The 20,154-nt window shown below is 51.5% G+C and overlaps 8 protein-coding genes across 8 annotated transcripts; 4 read left to right on the top strand and 4 right to left on the bottom strand.

The window, feature by feature from the left end:
- Window positions 1-1,171: 1,171 nt before the first annotated feature.
- Window positions 1,172-2,882, bottom strand: COL26b_010175 (uncharacterized protein; the record flags this gene model as incomplete). Its single annotated transcript, XM_053182882.1, has 3 exons — window positions 1,172-2,383; window positions 2,441-2,583; window positions 2,714-2,882. 3 exons carry the CDS (start codon window positions 2,880-2,882, stop codon window positions 1,172-1,174), a joined length of 1,524 nt encoding a protein of 507 aa, XP_053033151.1.
- Window positions 2,883-3,463: 581 nt separating this feature from the next.
- COL26b_010174 (uncharacterized protein) lies at window positions 3,464-4,565 on the top strand (the record flags this gene model as incomplete). The annotated part of the gene is made up of 3 exons (XM_053182881.1): window positions 3,464-3,509; window positions 3,563-3,638; window positions 3,695-4,565. 3 exons carry the CDS (start codon window positions 3,464-3,466, stop codon window positions 4,563-4,565), a joined length of 993 nt encoding a protein of 330 aa, XP_053033150.1.
- A 2,845-nt stretch (window positions 4,566-7,410) lies between these two features.
- On the bottom strand, window positions 7,411-8,674 carry COL26b_010173 (uncharacterized protein; the record flags this gene model as incomplete). The annotated part of the gene is made up of 2 exons (XM_053182880.1): window positions 7,411-7,887; window positions 8,225-8,674. 2 exons carry the CDS (start codon window positions 8,672-8,674, stop codon window positions 7,411-7,413), a joined length of 927 nt encoding a protein of 308 aa, XP_053033149.1.
- Window positions 8,675-12,665: 3,991 nt separating this feature from the next.
- COL26b_010172 (uncharacterized protein) lies at window positions 12,666-13,995 on the top strand (the record flags this gene model as incomplete). The annotated part of the gene is made up of 4 exons (XM_053182879.1): window positions 12,666-12,841; window positions 12,913-13,022; window positions 13,078-13,189; window positions 13,242-13,995. The coding sequence occupies 4 exons, from the start codon at window positions 12,666-12,668 to the stop codon at window positions 13,993-13,995; spliced, it is 1,152 nt and encodes a 383-aa protein (XP_053033148.1).
- Window positions 13,996-14,669: 674 nt separating this feature from the next.
- Window positions 14,670-15,510, bottom strand: COL26b_010171 (uncharacterized protein; the record flags this gene model as incomplete). The annotated part of the gene is made up of 2 exons (XM_053182878.1): window positions 14,670-15,329; window positions 15,379-15,510. The coding sequence occupies 2 exons, from the start codon at window positions 15,508-15,510 to the stop codon at window positions 14,670-14,672; spliced, it is 792 nt and encodes a 263-aa protein (XP_053033147.1).
- A 992-nt stretch (window positions 15,511-16,502) lies between these two features.
- On the top strand, window positions 16,503-17,091 carry COL26b_010170 (uncharacterized protein; the record flags this gene model as incomplete). The annotated part of the gene is made up of 2 exons (XM_053182877.1): window positions 16,503-16,509; window positions 16,637-17,091. 2 exons carry the CDS (start codon window positions 16,503-16,505, stop codon window positions 17,089-17,091), a joined length of 462 nt encoding a protein of 153 aa, XP_053033146.1.
- A 259-nt stretch (window positions 17,092-17,350) lies between these two features.
- COL26b_010169 (uncharacterized protein) lies at window positions 17,351-18,434 on the top strand (the record flags this gene model as incomplete). The annotated part of the gene is made up of 2 exons (XM_053182876.1): window positions 17,351-17,759; window positions 17,809-18,434. 2 exons carry the CDS (start codon window positions 17,351-17,353, stop codon window positions 18,432-18,434), a joined length of 1,035 nt encoding a protein of 344 aa, XP_053033145.1.
- Window positions 18,435-18,756: 322 nt separating this feature from the next.
- On the bottom strand, window positions 18,757-19,752 carry COL26b_010168 (uncharacterized protein; the record flags this gene model as incomplete). The annotated part of the gene is made up of 1 exon (XM_053182875.1): window positions 18,757-19,752. One exon carries the CDS (start codon window positions 19,750-19,752, stop codon window positions 18,757-18,759), a length of 996 nt encoding a protein of 331 aa, XP_053033144.1.
- Between the last annotated feature and the right edge of the window lie 402 nt (window positions 19,753-20,154).

The raw sequence follows: 20,154 nt of genomic DNA, 5'->3' as shown, positions 1-20,154 counted from the left end.
GGATGAAAGAGAATCGCTGACAAGGGAGAATTCAGGATTTTGCCAAGAAAACAGTCTACTCATTCCAACAATAACCCAGCGCGAAACAATCCAGAAATAGGGGACGAGCTTTGCATTTAAATACGCATGTGCGAGAAGTTCAAAGGGAGTTGAAAGAAAACGCAGAAAAAATCCTTACCCGGTCGGTCTCCACTCGGACACCCAATTCCGAAGTCGGTCAATCACAATCAATGGATCAACAGCTCCGAGACGCCTTCAAAGACATCATCCATGAATTAAGGAAGCTCAAAACCAGCAAAAAATGTTTCATTGGGCCGGGTCCGGCTAGGAATTCAAAGCGGAGCGACTCCGCAGCGGGGAACAACCACACAATCTGCAACTCTTGTTGCGTCTGCCACCTCCACTTCGGGTTGAAATCAGGCACGATATTGGACAAGGGCGCCCGCGGGGACCCACTGAGGCTGCAATTCCCTTATCTAACACCTTTTTGGGTCTGGGCCTGCGTCTCGAGGATAATGTGGAAATTTTGCCGGGGCCGGGAGCGGAGCGTGGGGGTTCCCAGGAGTGTTGGTTCCCTCTCGTGTCGGTGCCGGCGCATCGGGCAAGAAGCCGAAGTTGAAGGGCCCGAGGTCGGCCGGGACTGAGGCCACCGAGACAAGATAGACTCCGCCCTCGGACCCGCTACTGCCGGTCGCCGCATGCCGTAACGCGGAGGGAGAGACTGGAATGCCGTGTGACGATGTCTGTGAATCAGACGGCGGTCTGTCCTGGAACTTTACTTCTCACGAGTCCATCCCCTGCTGATCATAATAGTTATAGTCCGATCGCTTTGTCCCGACCTTCGGAGGAGACTACTTGACTCGACTATCCCTAACATCCTAAACAAGTAAGTCTGCAGCTAGCATTTCTAGCTAATCAAAGCTATGTGAGGGGCTGACTTATCCTTGCAAGACATCAGAAGTGTCGATCAGGACAATGTTTACTGCATCAGGGAAGCCGTCTTTCGGTCAAGGTGTCGTTGTTGATCATGATGCAGAACAAGAAAGTGAAGTGATTTCTTCATAGCTCGCGAAGGCGTATGGTGTATTTTTTAGTTGCTAAATTGTGCTCCAACATCACGTTGCGTCCGGTCCGGGGAAAACATTCAAAGACCAATGTTGCCAGCTGTCCCTTATCTGGTCTTCCAGTCATTCTTCAAACTCCAAGCGTATGCAACCCGATAAACATCGTCTTCATGCCACCATTTCCCAATGACCTGCATGCTCACCGGCAGCTTGGTGCCGGAGCCCTTCAGCGGGCCTTCCTCGATGGTGAGCATGCCTATAGGCATGGCTAGCACCGGGTGTCCTGACTGATCAAACGGAGCAGTGTTCGCAGTCAACCCTACTTGTTTCCCGATCTTCTCTAGCGGCGATGCATCATACGGGGTATGCGAGTTGGCGATGTAGGGCAGGTTGGGCGCAACCAGCACGTCATACTTCTTGAGTGCCGCGTCATAATCGTCTCGGAGCTTCCTGCTCAAGTTCGTTGCCTTCCCCAACAGACCGGGAAACGCCTTTTGCGCGTAAACCCCGTTCAGGTATATGTTCTTGGACGAGACGTAGGCGTTGTCCCATTGCTCTTGGGTGAGGTTTTGGAACTTCTCGGTGAGGTCTGTCATCACATGGCCTCTTCTACCAAAGTTGAGATTTCGCTTGGCGAGATATCCTCCAGCCTTGCTGATGGCCGTCCACACTGCTGCGCCTTGAGAATGGAACGGTACTGAGACTTCTTCGACGGTTGCGCCGAGGTCACGTAGTCCTTGGATCGCTGCTTCCACACAGGCTTTGACACGAGGTTCAACTGAGGGTTGGTTCATGCCCTCGACCAGGACACCGACTTTGACACCAGACAGGTCTGCCGGATTTTGAAATGCAACTAGGTTGTCGTAGTAATTGGGGACTTTATCTGGTGAAGGTGCTGCAAAAGACCGATCGTCGATATTGTCATTTCCGGCGATGGCTTGTAGCATCAGAGCATTGTCGAGTAGGGTTCGCGTCATGGGCCCGACGTGATCATTCGTCGGCTCGTTAGAGCCACAAGACGTGTAAGGGACAAGCCCAAAGGTAGGCTTGAGACCGTAGATACCACACCAGCCGGCAGGCACACGAATTGAACCTCCTTGGTCTGCGCCCAGAGCCATGTCAACATCGCCATTGGCTACCAGAGCTCCAGAGCCGCTCGAGCTTCCTCCACTGCTGTAGCCTTTGGCGTAGGGGTTGTGTACATGACCGGTTGATGATGAGCTACTTGTGGCTGAGTGACACATGTTCTCGCAGACTGACTTGCCAGTAATAATGGCTCCGGCCTCGAGAAGTCTTGTAACGATAGTCGCATCGGTGTTCTATGGTTGCGCATTAGTCGCCAAAGAAGCTCAACGGGTTGTGGAACAGTGTCTCACAGGGACGTAATCTTTCACGAAGTCGGTGCCCATAAGCATCGGAACACCCTTTACGGCTATATTGTCCTTCACCGCAATCTTCTTTCCAACAAGAAGTCCTCCTTTCTTCTGCTGGTCCTCAATGCGACATTTCCACGCCCACGCTGATAAGAGATTGTTGGACGAGTCAGGAAAGTGAATGTCTTCTCTCGGAAATCTAATCTCATCCACTGGTGGTACATAGTCTGCAAATACTATTAGTCCAGCCTGACAAAAGGTGCACACGCAACTCACCAGGAAGAGACATGATTCCGACAACAGATTCGTGGAATACCGCAAGCAACTTTTGGTACTCATCCTTTTCATCATTTTTCAGAGTAACGCCCAGCGCGTTGAGGCTATCGTCAAGAACTTCCGCCGTGACGGGGTTTGTCTTGTCGACGTTCAAAGAGAAGACAGACATTTCGGTATCAATATTGAGATTTAGACAGTATACTCATAAATGCGCACTCCATGAACTTGAGGCCCGATTCGAAATATTCGCGATCAAAGCCAGCTGATATCATTCAAGCCGATGTAGATTGAGCATCTGCAGTAGTTCTAACCCATACCTAAGTAATCTCTTAGATAGGCCCGATAGCCCTGCATCGATATCTTATCGCTATCATCAACTCCTCGCAAACAATTTACTGAATTCGGATCATCCGATTCCTCTCTCAAAAGGTCATCGGCGACTGTGACCCGGTAGCAGTACAGCTCAATCAACCCCACTATGTCCTTATCTTAGGAAGGATCAACCCCACCATCCACGTACCCCGCAAGATATCGCAAGATGAATTAGTTCTCGGAGGAGGGGCAAATCGATAGTCTTGTGCGGCTATCTGGCGAAGAATACACATGGAACGTTTCAAATGTTGTATTAAAGGGCATGCATTGCTTGTCGCGATAAGTACGAGTTTCCGTTGAAGCCATCGGTCTTGGGTGGCTCATTCATGTTTCTCCTTAGACTATTCGAACAATCGACAATTTTTAACAACTTCAAACATGGTGCATATCGAGGAGAGTCTCCAGATACCTCGCGACTTTGAGGGTGAGTAATACTCCACCAATGGAAGCATATGTGTCTAACATCCATGTGTCCAGGCTTCGGCGAGGAGGGGTTTAATCCAAAGTGGCCCAATGGTGCTCGCATTGCCGTGTCTTTTGTTCTCAACTATGAGTAAGTTTCTATGTATGTATCGTTAAAAAGATATCACGGGCTGATGGAAAATCAAGAGAGGGAGGAGAGCGAAGCATCTTGGATGGCGATCCATTTTCGGAGCCATATCTGTGGGAGAAGGGTGCGTCAGGCGGTTACAAGGAAGGTGCACGATACCTCAATGCCGAGCAAGACTTCGAGTACGGCAGCCGTTCTGCATCCTGGCGTCTTATCCGACTATTCAAGGAGTTCGGATGGAGCTTCACCACGTATGCCGTTGCTTATGCCCTGAAACGAAACCCGATTTTCGCAAAAGCTCTGGTCCGCGACGGCCACGAGATTGCCTGCCATGGTTTAAGATGGCTCGACATCTGGAACTACTCGCTTGAAGAAGACAAGGAATACATCAAACAGAACATTTTGATGTTGAAAGAGGTTTCAGGCGAGATGCCGGTCGGTGCTTACTTCGGTCGCGGAACCCCAAACACTCCTTCCTTGTTCCCAGAGGTTTGGAAGAGCCTGGGTGGAGAGTTTCTCTGGTCCTCGGAGTGTTACAATGATGATGTGCCTTACTGGCTTGACTTGCCGTGGGAGAAGGACTTGCCAGAAGCTGACAGGGAGGGCATGCTTCTGATCCCTTACAACTATGACTGCAATGATGGCAAGTTTCACATGTCACCTGGGTTTGGCAGCTCAGTCGCTGAGACATATGAGCAATATCTCAAAAACACCTTCGATTGTTTGTACAGAGAGGGCGGGAAGTTGATGAACATTCCGTTGCATACACGCATCATCGGCAAGCCAGGGAGATCTGAGGCACTGAGAAAGTTCATGAAGTACATCTCAGAGAAAGAGGGGGTTTGGGTCACGACTCGAAGGGATATTGCTAAGCATATGAGGGCTGAATTCCCGTACAAACCCAATGGCGAGTGGATGAAGGGTATGTGAGGTAATGGTTCTAGTCAGAGAAATTTTATGAAGGCTTGATCATTCAATTACAACACCGACGTAGATATGCAGCAAATCTCCTAGCACAAATATTGAAGTAGCTTGCTGAAAACACCTACTAGGTCTGTGTAGTGAACACATGATCAATCACTTGTCACCGCTTGCATAGCCAAGAAATTTTGTTGAGAAAGACGATTGCCAATGACGGCCGACTTGGCACTCTTCCTGGCCGTTCGAGCCTACGAGTGTCGGAACCTCCGATCGGCAGTGCGACGGCTGCTGTGTCGGAATGTTTCCGAAGTGGGGGCTAGTGTCTCACGGAAGTCGTCCGACGAAGAAAAAGCTGTCCAAAGGCGAGATCGGCACCGGTGATAGCAACCGACATCTATGTAAATCGGACATCCGCCTCCGCAGATTCACCCAGCGTTGCGGCCAGTTTGGCAGTCGAGCTTCTTGGCGGTCGTCTCATGTTATCAGCCTGCGGAGATGACGCCTGACGCACATCCCCCGGCTTCATCGCCCCCGGTCTCCTCAGCCGGAGTCCCTCCGAACCCTAGGAAGAGAGGAAGAACGGCCTGCACAAGATGTAAAAGTCGTAAGCAAAAGGTAATCGGCCATGGTTGTTAAGACATACTGGAAACCAATCTGATTTTGGAGTGTGATGACCAATTTCCGGTCTGCTCGAACTGCCGCAGGTCAGGCGCTCAATGCGACAAGGTAGATGTCACAGATGAAGCTTCATCAACTGCGTAAGTATACACAAGCTCTTGGGGAAGGTTTAATGAACGTAAGCTGAAGACTGATTCAGATACACCCGGGCATTAGAAGAAAGGGTGGCCTACCTGGAGAACAAGCTGGCTCAAATTCCTACGCCAGAAACCAACTCGACCCCAAGAGAAACCGCCAGTATTCACTCCAGTCACTCAAACAGGGACAAAAATGCTCTAAGCGACGTGGTTGCACACGTGTCGCTAGGGAATTTTGAGGCTCCTGCCTATGTTGGACCTTCGGCCGGGTTATCGCTGGCCCTCAATCTCGGCGAGATGGTGCAAGCTACAGTCTGGAACAAGATGTTGCCAGACGTCCATGACGGTGCAAGTGCCAATCGGTCAACGGGCTGCCTCAATCCGGGCCCTAGATGTCTCACTGTAGAGGATCTCTTGGCTCACGGTGTCAAAGAGCCCCCGAGTGATGAGCAGGGTTCAAAGATGTTGAGGGCATACATGTCTCAACTGCACTCCAAGTATCCTTTTCTCGAGCCTGAGGAATTATGGAAGCTGCATGGCGAAAGAGTCGCGTTGGCGGGAACTCCGCCGCAAAGTCTAAGCAAAGCTGAAAGATTTGGTGTTTTTAAGCTGTACCTAGTGTATGCTATGGGTGCAACATTGGTACAGTTAACACAGCGTGGGCCGGGATTTTCCCCGGAGGTACGTCCTTACTTCTTCACGGATGTTGCAAAGTTGAGCACTTGAGCTTACATATGGAAAGGCTCTCTACATCACTGCACTGCAGCACATATCAGCGGCAAGGGAATCGCGGACGGTGCAGAACATTGAGGCGATGACGTTGTTAGTCATGTTCCATCTTCGATCAACCTCTAGTCATGGACTGTGGTACATGATTGGTCTGGCGATGAGGACATCCATTGATCTTGGGCTTCACCGCGCAGCTCACGAAAACAATCTCTCTGAATCTGTGGTTCAGCGCAGGAGAAGATTATTCTGGTCTGTCTACTTACTAGAGCGGACGATCGCCATCTCACTCGGTCGACCCTTGAGTATCGCGGACAACCAGATTGATGTAGAATTCCCTGATACTTGTATCAACAGCAGCTCATCTGCATCCGGGACTGTTGGAAACGACATAACGCTGGCAGTTGTGCTGTTCAAGCTCCGCCGAATCGAGTCGAAGATTCATCACTCCATTTACCGAACAGACAAAGCCCTAGATACCCTCCGACCAAAACTCGATCGTCTCTACCAACGGCTTCAAAATTGGCGGGTGTCGCTCAATGAGTGGATGGCACCGAATCATCCCGAGCTCAACTACGCTCTGTTGCTGTACAATCGCGCTCTCAGGCTTTTAATCCAACCTTTCTTGCCTCTTCTTCCCCCCTCTGACCAGTTCTACGGACTGTGCATGAGAGCTGCTGGGGATATCTGCCAGGCTCACAAGAGGCTCCATCAAACTCTTGACTACGGTCACAGCTTCATCGCCGTTCAGACCGTGTTCGTCGCCGGGGTCACTCTTCTTTATGGACTGTGGACACAGGGGAATGAGCTTTGGTCAGTAGCACTTGCGAATGACATCCGTGCTTGCTCTTTAGTGTTATTCGTCATGGGCGAGAGAGCACCTTGGGTTCGCAAATACAGAGACGCTTTTGAGGTTCTTGTGAACGCAGCCATGGAGAAACTTCAGGATGGTGAATCGGGCTTGGCGGAAATGGCCTCAGCTCAGATGCGCGCAGGAAGACAACAGGACACGACGATAGACGGGCAGAGCGAGGAAGCTGCCGGTGAGAGGGAAGTGGGACAAATGACTGATGAAAGCTTCGACCAGTTTCTGGGTAGCGTTGGAGATTCTGGAATTGCTGGTGGGGGTTTCGAAGGTGCTTGGCCCATGGTCGCTGAGTTGGCGAACTGGATCGATCAGGACAGCGGAAGCCCTGTCTGGATGCCCAATTTTGAATTGTTGCAGAGCCTTTCGGGCAATGACTAGGGATAGGCGGACGGTGAAAAAGTTCGACGGCTGGCCTAATGCAGCTGAGCCTAATATGTACGTCGGTGCTTCCAATAAAGAGTAGTAGTCGATTTCATCGTTTCCCTCGACACGAGAAGGCAAATGATTACACCATGTTCTTCTCGCTGACGGACTCAGTCCCTGTACCCTTTCCCTCAACTTGGCCTACGTTTCCGCTCTCAACGGCTGAAAGAACTCCTCGGATTGTGTCAACGCTTTCGCCCGCAAAGAAGCCTTCTGAGGAGGCCATATCCTCGAAGCCCATCGTCGCTTCAGACTCGCTTCCCTCGGGGTAAATAGGTGGCGGCCAAATCAGACAAGCCACGTGGTACACTAACGCTCCCATCGTGAGGGACAACAAGAACCCAAGCTTGTACACGTTTTTGCTGGCTTGATTGACCGCGTTTGGGTCGAGGCTTCCCGCGATACCATGAACTGTGAATGCCACACCGGCAACCCAAGCAGCAATAGCCCGAAGGTTCCAACCGTTCAGATATGCGTATGGAGATCCTGCATATTTGGTGTACAAGCTCGGAACATGAAAGTTGCCGCGGCGCAACATCCAGTAGTCGACAATCATAATCTGTAGGTTTTGTCAGACAGAACTTTCTTCTTCTCTCATCCAATCAGGTACATACCCCGCAGGTCGGCATGAGGAAAACGGTGTAAGAGCCTAGGAATGTAAGAAACGAGCTAGCGCTGGAGATGATCTTCCATGGAACGCATAGCGGTGCTAGAAGTGCGCAGATAACCTGGCCACGGACGATGTTGATATACCTGGGCCAAAGTCCGCTGGTATCGGCACCAACCGGCAATGAATTCGAGCCAGCGTTCGTTGCAATGATTGCTAAGATCATGCCCTGTAAGACGCGCATGTCAACAGGAGATCACAAGAATCTGGCTGAAAAGAGAGAACTCACTGCGGACGCGAAGAACATTCCTGCCCTTGCCCCAGGGCCCCAGTACTCGGTCAGAATGGCGTTGTAGAGATCCCATACGTTCCAGTAGCTCTTGCCGAGAAATCCTGCAGCAGCACTGGTTGTCGCACAGCTCAGGAACATTACCAAGACCTTACTAACAAGGATACCGGTAGCCTGAGACCATGTTGCCTGTGCGGGCTTTGTAGCATACCGGGCAACATCGGGTTGGTTAACAAGAATCGGGCACAGTGCTGCCATGACACTGTTGATAGCCTGAATCATGGGCCACACAAGTGCAGAGCCACTCAGGGACTTCCCTCCAAAGTCAAAATCGCCTAGAGTTCCTCCGTTCATGTGAATGGCCCATCCCATCACACCAAACAGGCCAGCAGTTGTCGCCACGGACTTGACAACGAATAAATGGCGCAAGATCGTTGGATGCACAAACATGACTGGGAATTGAATAACCCAGAAAATGAAAAAGGCGAGTAGGTTTTTGGATGTGATGCCGGCACTGGCGGGAAGTCTGTTGGGTATTCTGTCCCATCCTGAGCCAAAGATAGATCGCAAAGCGACTGACGTGAGCATGCCTCCATAGAAAGACTGGGTTGCGAAATAGATGATGGCAACAGAGGCGCGAACCACAATGAATAGCTTTGCACCACTAACACCGGCAGAGGCTCTGACGTAGACTGGAAAGCCAACATGGTATCGAGTTGCGCCACGAGAATTGAGAATAACAACGACGCTCAGAATAGCTGAGCCGATAACAGCTGCGACAATACCGTGCCACCATTGCTGGGAATATTTGAGTTAGCGACTGGCGGCTGGGAAAGGTCAAGTAACGAATCTCACAAGGCCGATAGAGATCAGAGTTGCTCCTAGGTTATATGAGCTAGGCGAAAATGTCTGCGTTAAGTAATATGCGAAGAAATGCAACGCAGTCCATGTACGCTGAGCTACGACGCTGTTAGCCATGGATTCCAAGCTGTCGTCTTCTCACGTTGCGTTCTTACAGGGCGGTGTTGGAAGCAAGTCTTCGTTGAAATAAGCTGGACCATCATCGGGATGCTCTTTCGTCTGAATGAATTGCTTGAACTCTTTTCGGGAGGAGAAAGCTCTCCGCAGTCTCGCGGTTTGACCCATCACAGCTTGTCGTGAACGAGATGGGCGACGCTACTCGGCAGATGTCTCACGAAAAGTGCATTGCAGTCACTAATATCAAAAAAACCGACATTTTTTCAGTCCATTGCAGATCTTAAAGATCATGTAGATAACAAACAGACGCCTTATCACTGAGCCCGTACTGCCCTCGTCGCGGCGTCACACCCTCCAACTTCAGGATAGTTGATAAGAACCAGATCTTCCTCGCCAAGCCAGAAACGACCAATGCATCTCTGATAACCATCGACTACCACAAAATTCCACAGATAAATATTGTCGGATATCCGACCACCAGATAATTGGCCCGCCAGCCGAGCGACCGTCGGCATCGGGTCCTCCGATGTGGACTAAACCGTTGTGGAGACGATCGCTTCAAAAGTTGCCGAAGCCCCTGTCAGCCATGACGCACCCATATTTTCATGGTCACATCAATTCGCCTTCGAGACCATTTCGCCGAGTCCGGAGCCGAAAACAGGCCGATGAACCAATCTTCGCCCACAGCTATCCCGTCTTGGCTCCCCGGACAGATCCACTCTCAACGTCGGATTGCCGGTGTCAAATTTTTCATTGAAGCGTGCAAAATGTCAACTCAACATTAATCGGTTTCGAATTTCTAGTCTCTCATTCATCTTTCAATTTACTTGGCATTATCTTGCGTGCTGCTTTTATCGGATGTTGGTTGCCCCGTTTCAACTGATCGCCGACAAGGGTTGAATGATGAGGGGCGATCTCGAAACCACCAAGGCCGAAAAGGCTCTTCACGATCAGACTAATATACTTCCTTTGAAGCAGTTGATGGTCGTTTTTGCAACTTTGGCGATTACCCTGCTCATTGCGTTCATCGATCAAAATGGCATCAGTATCACATTACCGACAATCGCCGCCGACCTCAATGCCGAAGATACGATATCCTGGGCGGGAACGTCCTCGCTCATCGCCAACACTACTTTCCAGATGCTTTATGGACGATTTTCAGACATCTTCGGCCGAAAAGCCGTGTTTCTGAGTGCAATTGGCCTGTTGGCATTGGCAGACCTTCTTTGCGGGCTCTCGCAAAATGGGGCCATGTTCTACATCTTCCGAGGCATTGCAGGAATCGGCGGTGGCGGTATCACGAACCTGGCCATGATCATTGTGTCTGATGTTGTAACTCTCGAGCAACGTGGCAAGTACCAAGGTATCATTGGTTCAATGGTCGGGCTAGGAAATGTTCTTGGCCCCTTTCTCGCCGCTGCATTCATGGAGAGGGCAACCTGGAGAGCTTTTTTCTACATGCTATCACCTCTCGGAGTTATTGTTGGAGTCATCTGCTATTTCTTCTTGCCTTCAAAACCACCCAACGACGACTTCAAGAGTAGCGTTAAGAAAATCGATTACGCTGGATCATTTACTTCATCTCTCGGCGTCATTCTTTTGCTGATTCCAATTTCGGGAGGTATGTTGACGCACGTGAAGCCCGTTTAGTAGAATTTATTGCTCACATAGTACAGGTGGCGCTTATTTTCCTTGGAATTCGGCGATGGTAATTAGCATGTTAACCATCGGAGGGCTCGCTCTTGTGTCATTTGTCGTCGTTGAGTGGAAGTTTGCGAAGCTGCCAATGATGCCAAGTAAGCTTCCCTTTGATGGTCTCCAGGACTGATTGACTGACGTTGAGTTAGTCCCGATTTTCAAAAACAAGGTTGTCGTGGTTATGTTGGTGCAAACCTTCTTGTTCGGGGCTGCATATCAATCTTATCTTTACTACATCCCGCTGTACCTTCAAAATGCCCACCAATTTTCGGTGATGCATTCAGCGGCTATTTACGTCTCTCTCGTGGTCTGTCAGTCGGTCTTTTCGATCCTATCGGGTCAATACATATCTCGCACCAAGCGATACGGAGAGGTGATTTGGCTAGGATTTGGGTTCTGGACATTGTAAGTACATCCAGTGAACCACCAATTGTGGTCCGTGTTATCAAAGTCGAGCAAGGAAACTAATTATGACATAGGGGCGCCGGTCTCACATTGATATTCGATCGAAACACGAAACCGGGCATCATTGTCATACCGCTACTAATTGTCGGCATCGGCGTTGGCTTCATTTTCCAGCCGACCCTGGTCGCGCTGCAGGCGCACTCAATCAAGTCGAGACGAGCTGTCATCACATCCAATCGCAACTTCTTCCGGTGCGCTGGCGGTGCGTGTGGTCTGGCTATTTCCGCTGCGATTCTTCAGGCGACTCTTCGAGCAAACCTTCCGGCGGAGTTCAAGTACCTGTCAAGCAGCACGTACTCGATTCCTCAGCTGAGCAGCGACGACATGTCAAGAGTCTTGGACGCATATATGGCAGCGAGTCGTGCCGTCTTCATCTTTCAGATTCCATTAGTTGGACTTTGCTTAGTCGGTTGCTTGTTAATCAAAGACCGTGGCCTGGAGCCAATTGACGATACGAAGCCGGAGGATACATCAAGCGAAAGCCGAGATGAGGAGGAAGGTATCTCACGGGAGAAGACTTCCGATAGAGATGGCGCAAACGGAGATTCAGGTTTGACAAACACAAGAAATTAGACGGTTGTTTCTGCGTATGGGGATTAGAATCCGGGGGGTTCTTGGGGCAATGGTTTACGATGCATGAAAAAGGATAGATGTATAGACATCATAGACATGGGCGGCGTAAGGGCATATTGATAAACCTCATAATAGAACAAGATTTCAATACGTCGTATTTCATTAAAAAGACGTCGAGAATTGTGCGTCTTCAGCCACATACACATGACCTGGCTTGAACTTGAAAAGCAGCATCCAAGTGGCTTGGTCCTGACTGTGGCTTGTGGCACAGAGTTGGAGGTGGGGTCAATGGTCGAAATGGGTCCCGTCTTCAGAAACGATGTGGTAAGAAAATCCACTCTACCGCCGCGTTCTCCATCCACGCAAACGCGGATAGAAACCCGAGACAACTTGTGCCGCGACCCGATGAGTGGGGATCGTGGGATGGCTTCTCCGTGCCTCGTGTACAAGCTGTCGTGGGGGTCAAGTTGGGGTGGTGGGGGGCTTATGCGGATGTTTCATGGAAGCTAATGGAGTCACGACCCCATTGACCCCAAACCCGTTGGTGGATCGGACTGCACATGTGGCACTTCGAGGTCGGGGTCTGACGATGGTCTGAAGCTCTGTTAAGAATGCGATGTGTAATCCCCGGATTGCTTCAAATTCCCCCGCCTAGCTTTACTCCAAAACTTCCTCCGCAGATTTGCCCGCAGACCCCACTGCTCAGACCACCCAACCCACAGACATCATGGCCAAGATCAAGTCAGTGCGGTATTACCGCGTGAAGCCTCGATGGCTAATGGTGAAGATCACCGATGAGAATGGAGAGTATGGTTGGGGCGAGGCCACTCTCGAGGGCCACGACTTGGCGGTAGAAGGCACCCTTGAGGAGATGATCCCAAGGATTGTTGGTCTCGAGGCAAAGTAAGATTTCATGATTATCGTCATTGACACCATAGAAACCCAAAGCTTCAGTGCTGACTAGAGATTCACAGCAACATTGAGCACATCTGGCAATTATTCTGGAGACATGGCTTCTACCGTGGAGGCCCCGTTTTCATGTCTGCAATGTCCGGTATTGATATCGCATTGTGGGATTTGAAGGGTACGAAAAACAAACAGACCACTTCAATTGTCCCCCATACTGACATCATGAAAAGGACGAAACCTCAAGGTGCCCATCTACGAGTTGTTGGGTGGCCAAGTCAGAAACAAGGTCCAGGTTTACTGCTGGATCGGTGGTGACAGACCTTCCGATGTTGAGGCTGCGGCGTAAGTACTCTGAACAATTAGCAACATCCTCCAAATGCTGACATCTCCCAAGCAAGAAGCGCATTGAGCAAGGCCTTACTTGCGTCAAGATGAACGCAACGGAAGACCTGAACTGGGTTGACTCGCCCAAGGTATTAAGTGCTACTGTTGAGCGGCTCAGGCAAGTCAAGGCTCTGGGTCTTGACGCTGGTCTTGACTTCCACGGCCGTCTCCACAAGGCCATGGCCAAGCAACTAGCAAGGGCACTTGAGCCCCTTCAACCGCTTTTCATCGAAGAGCCGTTGTTGTGTGAGCATCCCGAAGCTATCAAGCAACTTGCCGACCAGACTACGATCCCGATTGCCTTTGGCGAGCGCCTGTATACTCGCTGGGACATCAAGCGTTTCCTTGAAGATGCTAGCGTCGACATCCTTCAACCTGACATCGCCCATGCTGGAGGTATCTCCGAGACTAAGAAGATCGCCACAATGGCCGAGGCCTACGACGTGGCGATTGCACCACACTGCCCGCTTGGGCCCGTTGCATTTGCTGCGAGTGTCCAGGTCGCGCTGTCATCCCCGAACTTCTCCATCCTTGAGATGAGTTTGGGAATGCATTACAACACCGAAGCTGGAGACATTGACCTGTTGACTTATTTGAAGAACCCCACGGTCTTTGACATTGAGGGCGGTTATGTCAAGGCGCCAACGGGCTATGGCCTCGGCATTGACATTGATGAGGAGATGGTGGAGAAGATCTCCAAGGAGACAGAACCATGGCAATGCAAAGTCTTCCATGGTCCTGATGGAAGCATTAGAGAATGGTGAAGAGGATGGACTAGACTGTACTTTTATCGTTCAAAATCAAAATGCATTGCCAAAACTACATTCCCAAAATGATCACGCGCGTTTGAATTGGTCTGGTAGTGGCCTGTGTTATGCTTAGAGAATATACAAAGACAAAGCCTTCTAGATTACTTCATTTACCAATGGACCAAACTGTATTGTAGTACGAAGTCTTCCTATAGCCTAAGCCATCACTGGAAAAATGTCCGCAAGTTTGATGATGGGCTTGCAGGATTTGGGTCCTAGAATGGCCTAAGTATTCTTTCAAAGGGGCTCTGGCACACTTACAATACAGCGGTCTGTTCAGTATGTTGAATTTGCTTTGTGCCATAAGCTGTGTACCAGCCGCTCACATTTTCCCATGTAGCTCACTCGTGCTTGTTCGCAAGTTTACGAGACGAAGTACAAATCTATGCCCCCACGTTACCTTTCATCAAATTCTCCGATATGCCGTCTATTGCCGTGCCCTGTAGAGATCGCCATGTCTTAGCTAACCACTTTAAATCCCGGCATGGGGGCTCCAAGCGGGGTTTGCTAGTCATCAGACGCCTATGTTGTCCCAATATCACGGTTGTTTATTCCTACATCAGGTCTATCCCGGCCGCAGGCCCATCGATACATCCTCTTCTGCTCACCTACATGCGTCCCAACCCACTCTATCGACCCATCCAGCCGCCATCGACAGTAAGCAGCTCACCCGAAACGTACAAACTCCCCGCCCCCGCCAGAAACACCGTTGCCCCCTTGAAGTCGTCCGGGGTACCCCATCTTCCCGCAGGAATTCTAGCCAAGATGCTGGCGGCGCGCTCGGGGTTGTTGATCAGCGCCTCGTTCATGTCCGTCGCCACGTACCCGGGCGCAATGGCGTTGACATTGACACCTTGGCTCGCCCACTCGTTGCTCAACGCCTTGGTCAGCTGTGCAATGCCGCCTTTGGCCGCTGCGTACGCCGGCACTGTGATGCCACCCTGGAAGCTGACGAGCGACGCCACGTTGATGATGCTACCGCGGTGGCCGTTGACCGGGTTCGGGCTGCGGGTGAGCATGTAGGCGCCGAGGTCTCTGCAGAGGGTCCAGACCGTCTTGAGGTTAACTTGCAGGACCTCATCCCAGTCACCCATGGGGAACTTGTGTGCGGGGTGTCTGCGCTGGATGCCGGCGCAGGTGACTAGGATGCTCACGTCATGGCCGTCTGCTAGAATGCGTTGTGTGAGGCCTTCCACTTGCTCCTGATTTGAGAGGTCGGCGGTGTAGATGGTGGCTTTGCGGCCCAATGCCTGGACCTGCTTCTGGGTTTCTGTGTTGCTCTCGTCTCTCTGAGCACTGTCAGCAACAACTGGGCTCGTGTAATGGGGTGATGCTTACTTGAATGAGAATGATATCTGACCCTGCCTCGGCCAAGGAGACTGCCATGGCCTGGCCAATGCCCCGCGTACCCCCAGTAATGACAGCCGTACGGCCCTGCAATGAGAATAGCTTTTCGATGATGTTCGCCATCTTCAGTGTATACTATGACTTGTGTTGTTGTGAAATCACAATAATCTGTCTGTCAACACTGCACAGGCCTTAGTCCATGCCTTCATATCAATCTAGAGTTCAAGAAACGATCTTGATCCCCGAATCTCACGAGCCCCTCCCCCGCGATCACGTAGGTAGACGACCCCCACGCTTAGCTTGAGCCCGCACTATTCCCCATCGCCCAGATCCGACCATCGGCTCAATACGGGCTTCTGCATGAAGTGGACCTCAGGTGATTCGTGTCACCACACGTATGATCGATCTAGAAATGCCACGAAGTGAGGGGTTCGGCTCATCGCCAGCAAAGACCTTGCTCACGCGAGTCGTTCCCACGGGGAACCTGCGGGGAATGCTGGCTTTGAAGAGGGTGTGTGGATTTCAGGAACGCATCAGACCATTTCCGATCAGTTCCCTCCCCCCTCCCCGCGGATTTGTCCGACCCGCTCCCCGCATGCAAACACCGGGCCTGTTGGGGGTCAGCCCCGCACAAGTCCGGACCCGCAGAGCCGCTTGGACATCGGGCTCGGAGCGACGGTGTGCTTGCGTGGGGGTCGGGAGGATTCCGCTTACTGTCGTGGTCGAGAGATAGTCGGAGCCAAGTCGGTATTAGCTCGATGCAGATGGGATGAAGAAAGAATGGGGCTGTTGCGAGAGATGCACCATACACAAATCTGACAAAACCATGACGGTTGGGGGTCCGTTGAGGGCCACGATGGGGGCATATGGTCTGAATGAGAGGGCAATTGTTATTACTTCGAGAACTTGTGGTTCCACGTGGGGGTGATCTGGCGATGCTGTAAGTAAATGATCCCACGATACCGGTCCTTATTGTGTCGAATGTCAATCCGTTGGTAAACGTAGAAAAGTGGCGGCGGACTCTTGAAAAAATAGTTTTAAGTAGTGATTTTAGTTATTTGAAAGGATGCTTCGGTAGTTAGACACAGCACAGAATTCTCAAGAATACCACAAAGATGTCATGTAAGATCCGCCCGCAAAGGTATCGGCGACTTGATTTCGTCAGCATCACTGACATGAAAGGCTCAAGCAAAACATTTCTCGAATGATCCCTCGGCACTTGTCATCGCCGGACTCCGATCCCTAACAGCGATTAACCCATCTATTGCGTTTGACGAAGCTCAGAAGACTGTGTTTCTAAAGGCCGCCGTCACCGATCCCAAGGTCGCCGTCATTTCCGGCGGTGGGTCCGGCCATGAGCCGTCTTTCGCCGGCTTCGTCGGCAAGGGGCTTCTCTCCGGCGCGGTAGCTGGCTCGATCTTTGCCTCGCCTTCTGCCGATCAAGTCTTCCGTTGCCTCCTCCGACTGGGATCCCAGCGCCGGGAGAACGGCATCCTCGTTGTCATTATGAACTACACAGGCGATGTCCTGCACTTTGGCATGGCCGTGGAAAAAGCACGAGCTGCCGGCATCCGATGCGACATGCTTGTTGTCGGCGATGATGTTGGTGTTGGAAGGTCCAGGTCCGGAAGAGTCGGAAGGAGAGGTCTTGCTGGTACGGTGATTGTTCAGAAGATTGCCAGTGCTCTCGCAGCTCAAGGGTAAACACCGACGATCATCTTTCAAGGGGCCAGGGCTAAACATTGACAACAGGCATGACTTGTCCGAAGTTCACAAAATTGCCTCACAGGTTGCTGAGAATCTCGTCACTGTTGGCGCCTCTCTTTCTCATGTTCATGTGCCAGGCAGGGCACCTTCAGGAGACGAGTTGTCGTCAAATGAAGAGATTGAGATTGGCATGGGCATTCACAATGAAGAAGGCTTCGGACGGGTCAAAGACAATTTGTCCGGCGTGATTTCCACAATGTTGAACCAACTTCTGGACCAAAAAGATACGGATCGAGCATTCATCCGCATCCAGAAGGAGGACAAGGTTGTCTTGATGATCAATAATCTCGGCGGCCTCAGTCAACTTGAGCTAGGCGCCATCGCCAACGAGGTCATTTCACAGCTTAGGGAGGGACATGGCATTCAGCCAAGAAGAGTCCTGAGTGGTACATATATGTCCAGCCTGAATGGGTTAGGCTTCAGTATCACTCTTCTGAAGGTTGTTGATGAGAGCTGGGTCCAGCTGATTGACGCTTCTACACAAGCTAGTGGATGGTTGCCTGCCATCACCACTGCAGACCTACCTGAGAACCAGAAAGCTGCGACATCTTCGCAGGAGAGAGACATTGTCGCTAACGAGGAACCTGTAGGAACGAATCTCAGAGGTAACAACGACACTTTTCCATACAGAGACCACGGGCTGACTTTTTTTAGTCGACATTGCTGTGACGAAATCTGCCCTGACTAGTGCTCTGAATCATGTCATTGCTGCAGAGCCTGAAGTCACCAAGTACGACACACTAGTCGGCGATGGCGACTGTGGTCTCTGTCTGAAGACCAGCGCTCAGGCAGTACTAGCATACATCAACGAACAGAAAGGTCTAGAGGCAGATGCCGGAAAGCTCGTCGACAACATCGCCCGTGTAGTGGAAGGCAACATGGATGGCACCTCTGGAGCGCTTTATGCCATTTTCTTGAACGCACTCGCTCACGGGCTTAGAGTAGAGTCTCAGCAGATGCCACAAGAGCAGCAGGCTACCAGTGAGATCTGGGCCAAGGCTCTCCAGTCGGCGTTATCGGCGCTTGGAAAGTACACACCAGCCCAACCGGGAGACCGGACAGTAGTTGATGCCCTGGCGCCTTTCGTCTCCACATTCGCGGCGAGCAGCAGTTTGAAGGACGCTGTTGAGGCAGCAAGGAAGGGGTGTGAGTCTACCAAAGGCATGGAAGCGAGCTTGGGCAGATCCGTGTATGTGGGTGGAGAGGAGTGGAAGAATTGTCCCGACCCGGGGGCGTATGGACTTGTCAAGCTATTGGAGGGTTTGATGGCCAGCCCGTGAATTCCAGAATTTCGAAAGTCAAAGTTGGTTGAAGATTCTTAGCATAGTTAAAGCTTCTTCGCAGTACGAAAATACGAACTTCTCGCATGGTGTCAAGGTTTCAGCAACAAGAAAGCCCGTGAGGCCCAAGCTTCATTGCATGCGCGGCCAAAACCTTCACTATCAGCCTGGTTATTGGCACTTACTCTGTGAGCGGACAGCAGCAAAAGGACTGTCGCAAAAGAGCGGCTGATTGATGTAGTAATATGACTTGAATGCATTTTCGCTAAAAACCTCTGATACAGTCCGTTGATCAGCCCATTGTCCATTCTAACCTAGGTCATTATTGTTGCAACTTCTTCTCAACGCCGACGAGCTCAGAGAACCCGTCCAACTGCTTGGTGAGCCTTTCGCCCTCAAGCAGCGCGCAAGGCTTTCTGGGGAGGCCGCCGTAGTTGTAGTACTCCTGCAACGCAGCCTTGACTGAAACAAAGCCGCCTTGGATAGCCGTCCAGTCACCCCGAGCAACAACAGCCTGCAGCTCTCTAGCTTCCGCCAGCTTGCCCTCATCCCAGAGCTTCATCAACTTCACGCAAGCAAGAGGTGCAATGTTTCCGGTTCCACCAATGATGCCGTGTCCTCCGACAACAAGTGTCTGAAGAGTGAAGTCGACACTGCCACCGAAAGTTCGGAATGGGTTGCCAGTGTCTCCCTTCTTAGGCACAGTAGCGGCAGCTATCCGGGCAAGCTTTCCGGTGTTGCCACAGGTCAGCTTCACGCCGACAATGTTGGGATGTTGCGACAGCGTGATGATGGTGTCCGAGTTGAGATCGAGGCCGCTGCACGCGCCAGGGTAGTTGTAGATGAGAATCGGGATCGGGCTAGCATCCGCGACCTCACGGAAGTGCTGCAGGATATGTTCGGTGGAGAGCAGGCCTCCGTAGTAGGCCGGCGGCAGGACAAGGGCGTAGTCGCCGCCGGAAGCGCCAGCCTCTTGGCAAAGCTGGATGGTTTCTCTTGTTGACTGCGCGCCGCAGCCGACCATCAGAGGCAGGTCGCTCTTGCCGGCGGAGTCGAGGGCCGCGCGGGTGGTCTGGTTGATGAGTTGTCTTTCGGCGTGGTCGAGGTGGACAGCTTCGCCGTTGGAGCCGTGGGTGACGAGACCGGCGACGCCGGCCTTGGCGAGGCGGATCGCGTGGGTCGTGGTCGTCTCTACGTCTACCGAGTCGTCTCCGCGGAAGAAGGCTACCGTTGGGACGTAGAGACCGGGCGTAAGAGCCGGTCTTGAGGCGTTGCCATTGCCATTGTGGGTGGAGTTGCCGTTGGCTGAAGGTGACATGATGGTATGATTCTGTGGATTTGTGGGACGAGGCGGGAGTCGATTTAGGAGAGCGCACTCAAGAGTAGCGGGATGTTGAAGTTGATAAGAGCGCAAATGGAGGCAATGTGTGGTTGTAAGCAATGTTCCTGTGCAAGGAAAAAAGATTTCAGGAGGCAAGGAACTGATCAGAAAAGCTATGAATAATCATCCGAACACAACCTTTTTGCCTCTCGGTGTAAGTCATGCGCACAAATAGTCAACCCCAAGTTGGAGGAAGTAGTACATGTAGCCACAGACCGACTCCAAGACCCCCACGCCGGCACCTTTGCGATGGGCCAGATGTCCCTAATCCGAATCATTAGAGCTTCCACCTAGCCCCCACAGATCGGTGGAAACGAAAGATTCGGAGACCATCCCGCG

The sequence above is a fragment of the Colletotrichum chrysophilum genome (genome assembly GCF_026319265.1).
Source record: "Colletotrichum chrysophilum strain AFK26 chromosome Unknown scaffold_106, whole genome shotgun sequence".
In the NCBI taxonomy this organism is placed as follows: Eukaryota; Fungi; Ascomycota; class Sordariomycetes; order Glomerellales; family Glomerellaceae; genus Colletotrichum; species Colletotrichum chrysophilum.
The sequence above is the reverse complement of the archived record's forward strand: the minus strand, read 5'-3'. Positions and strand labels throughout refer to the sequence as shown.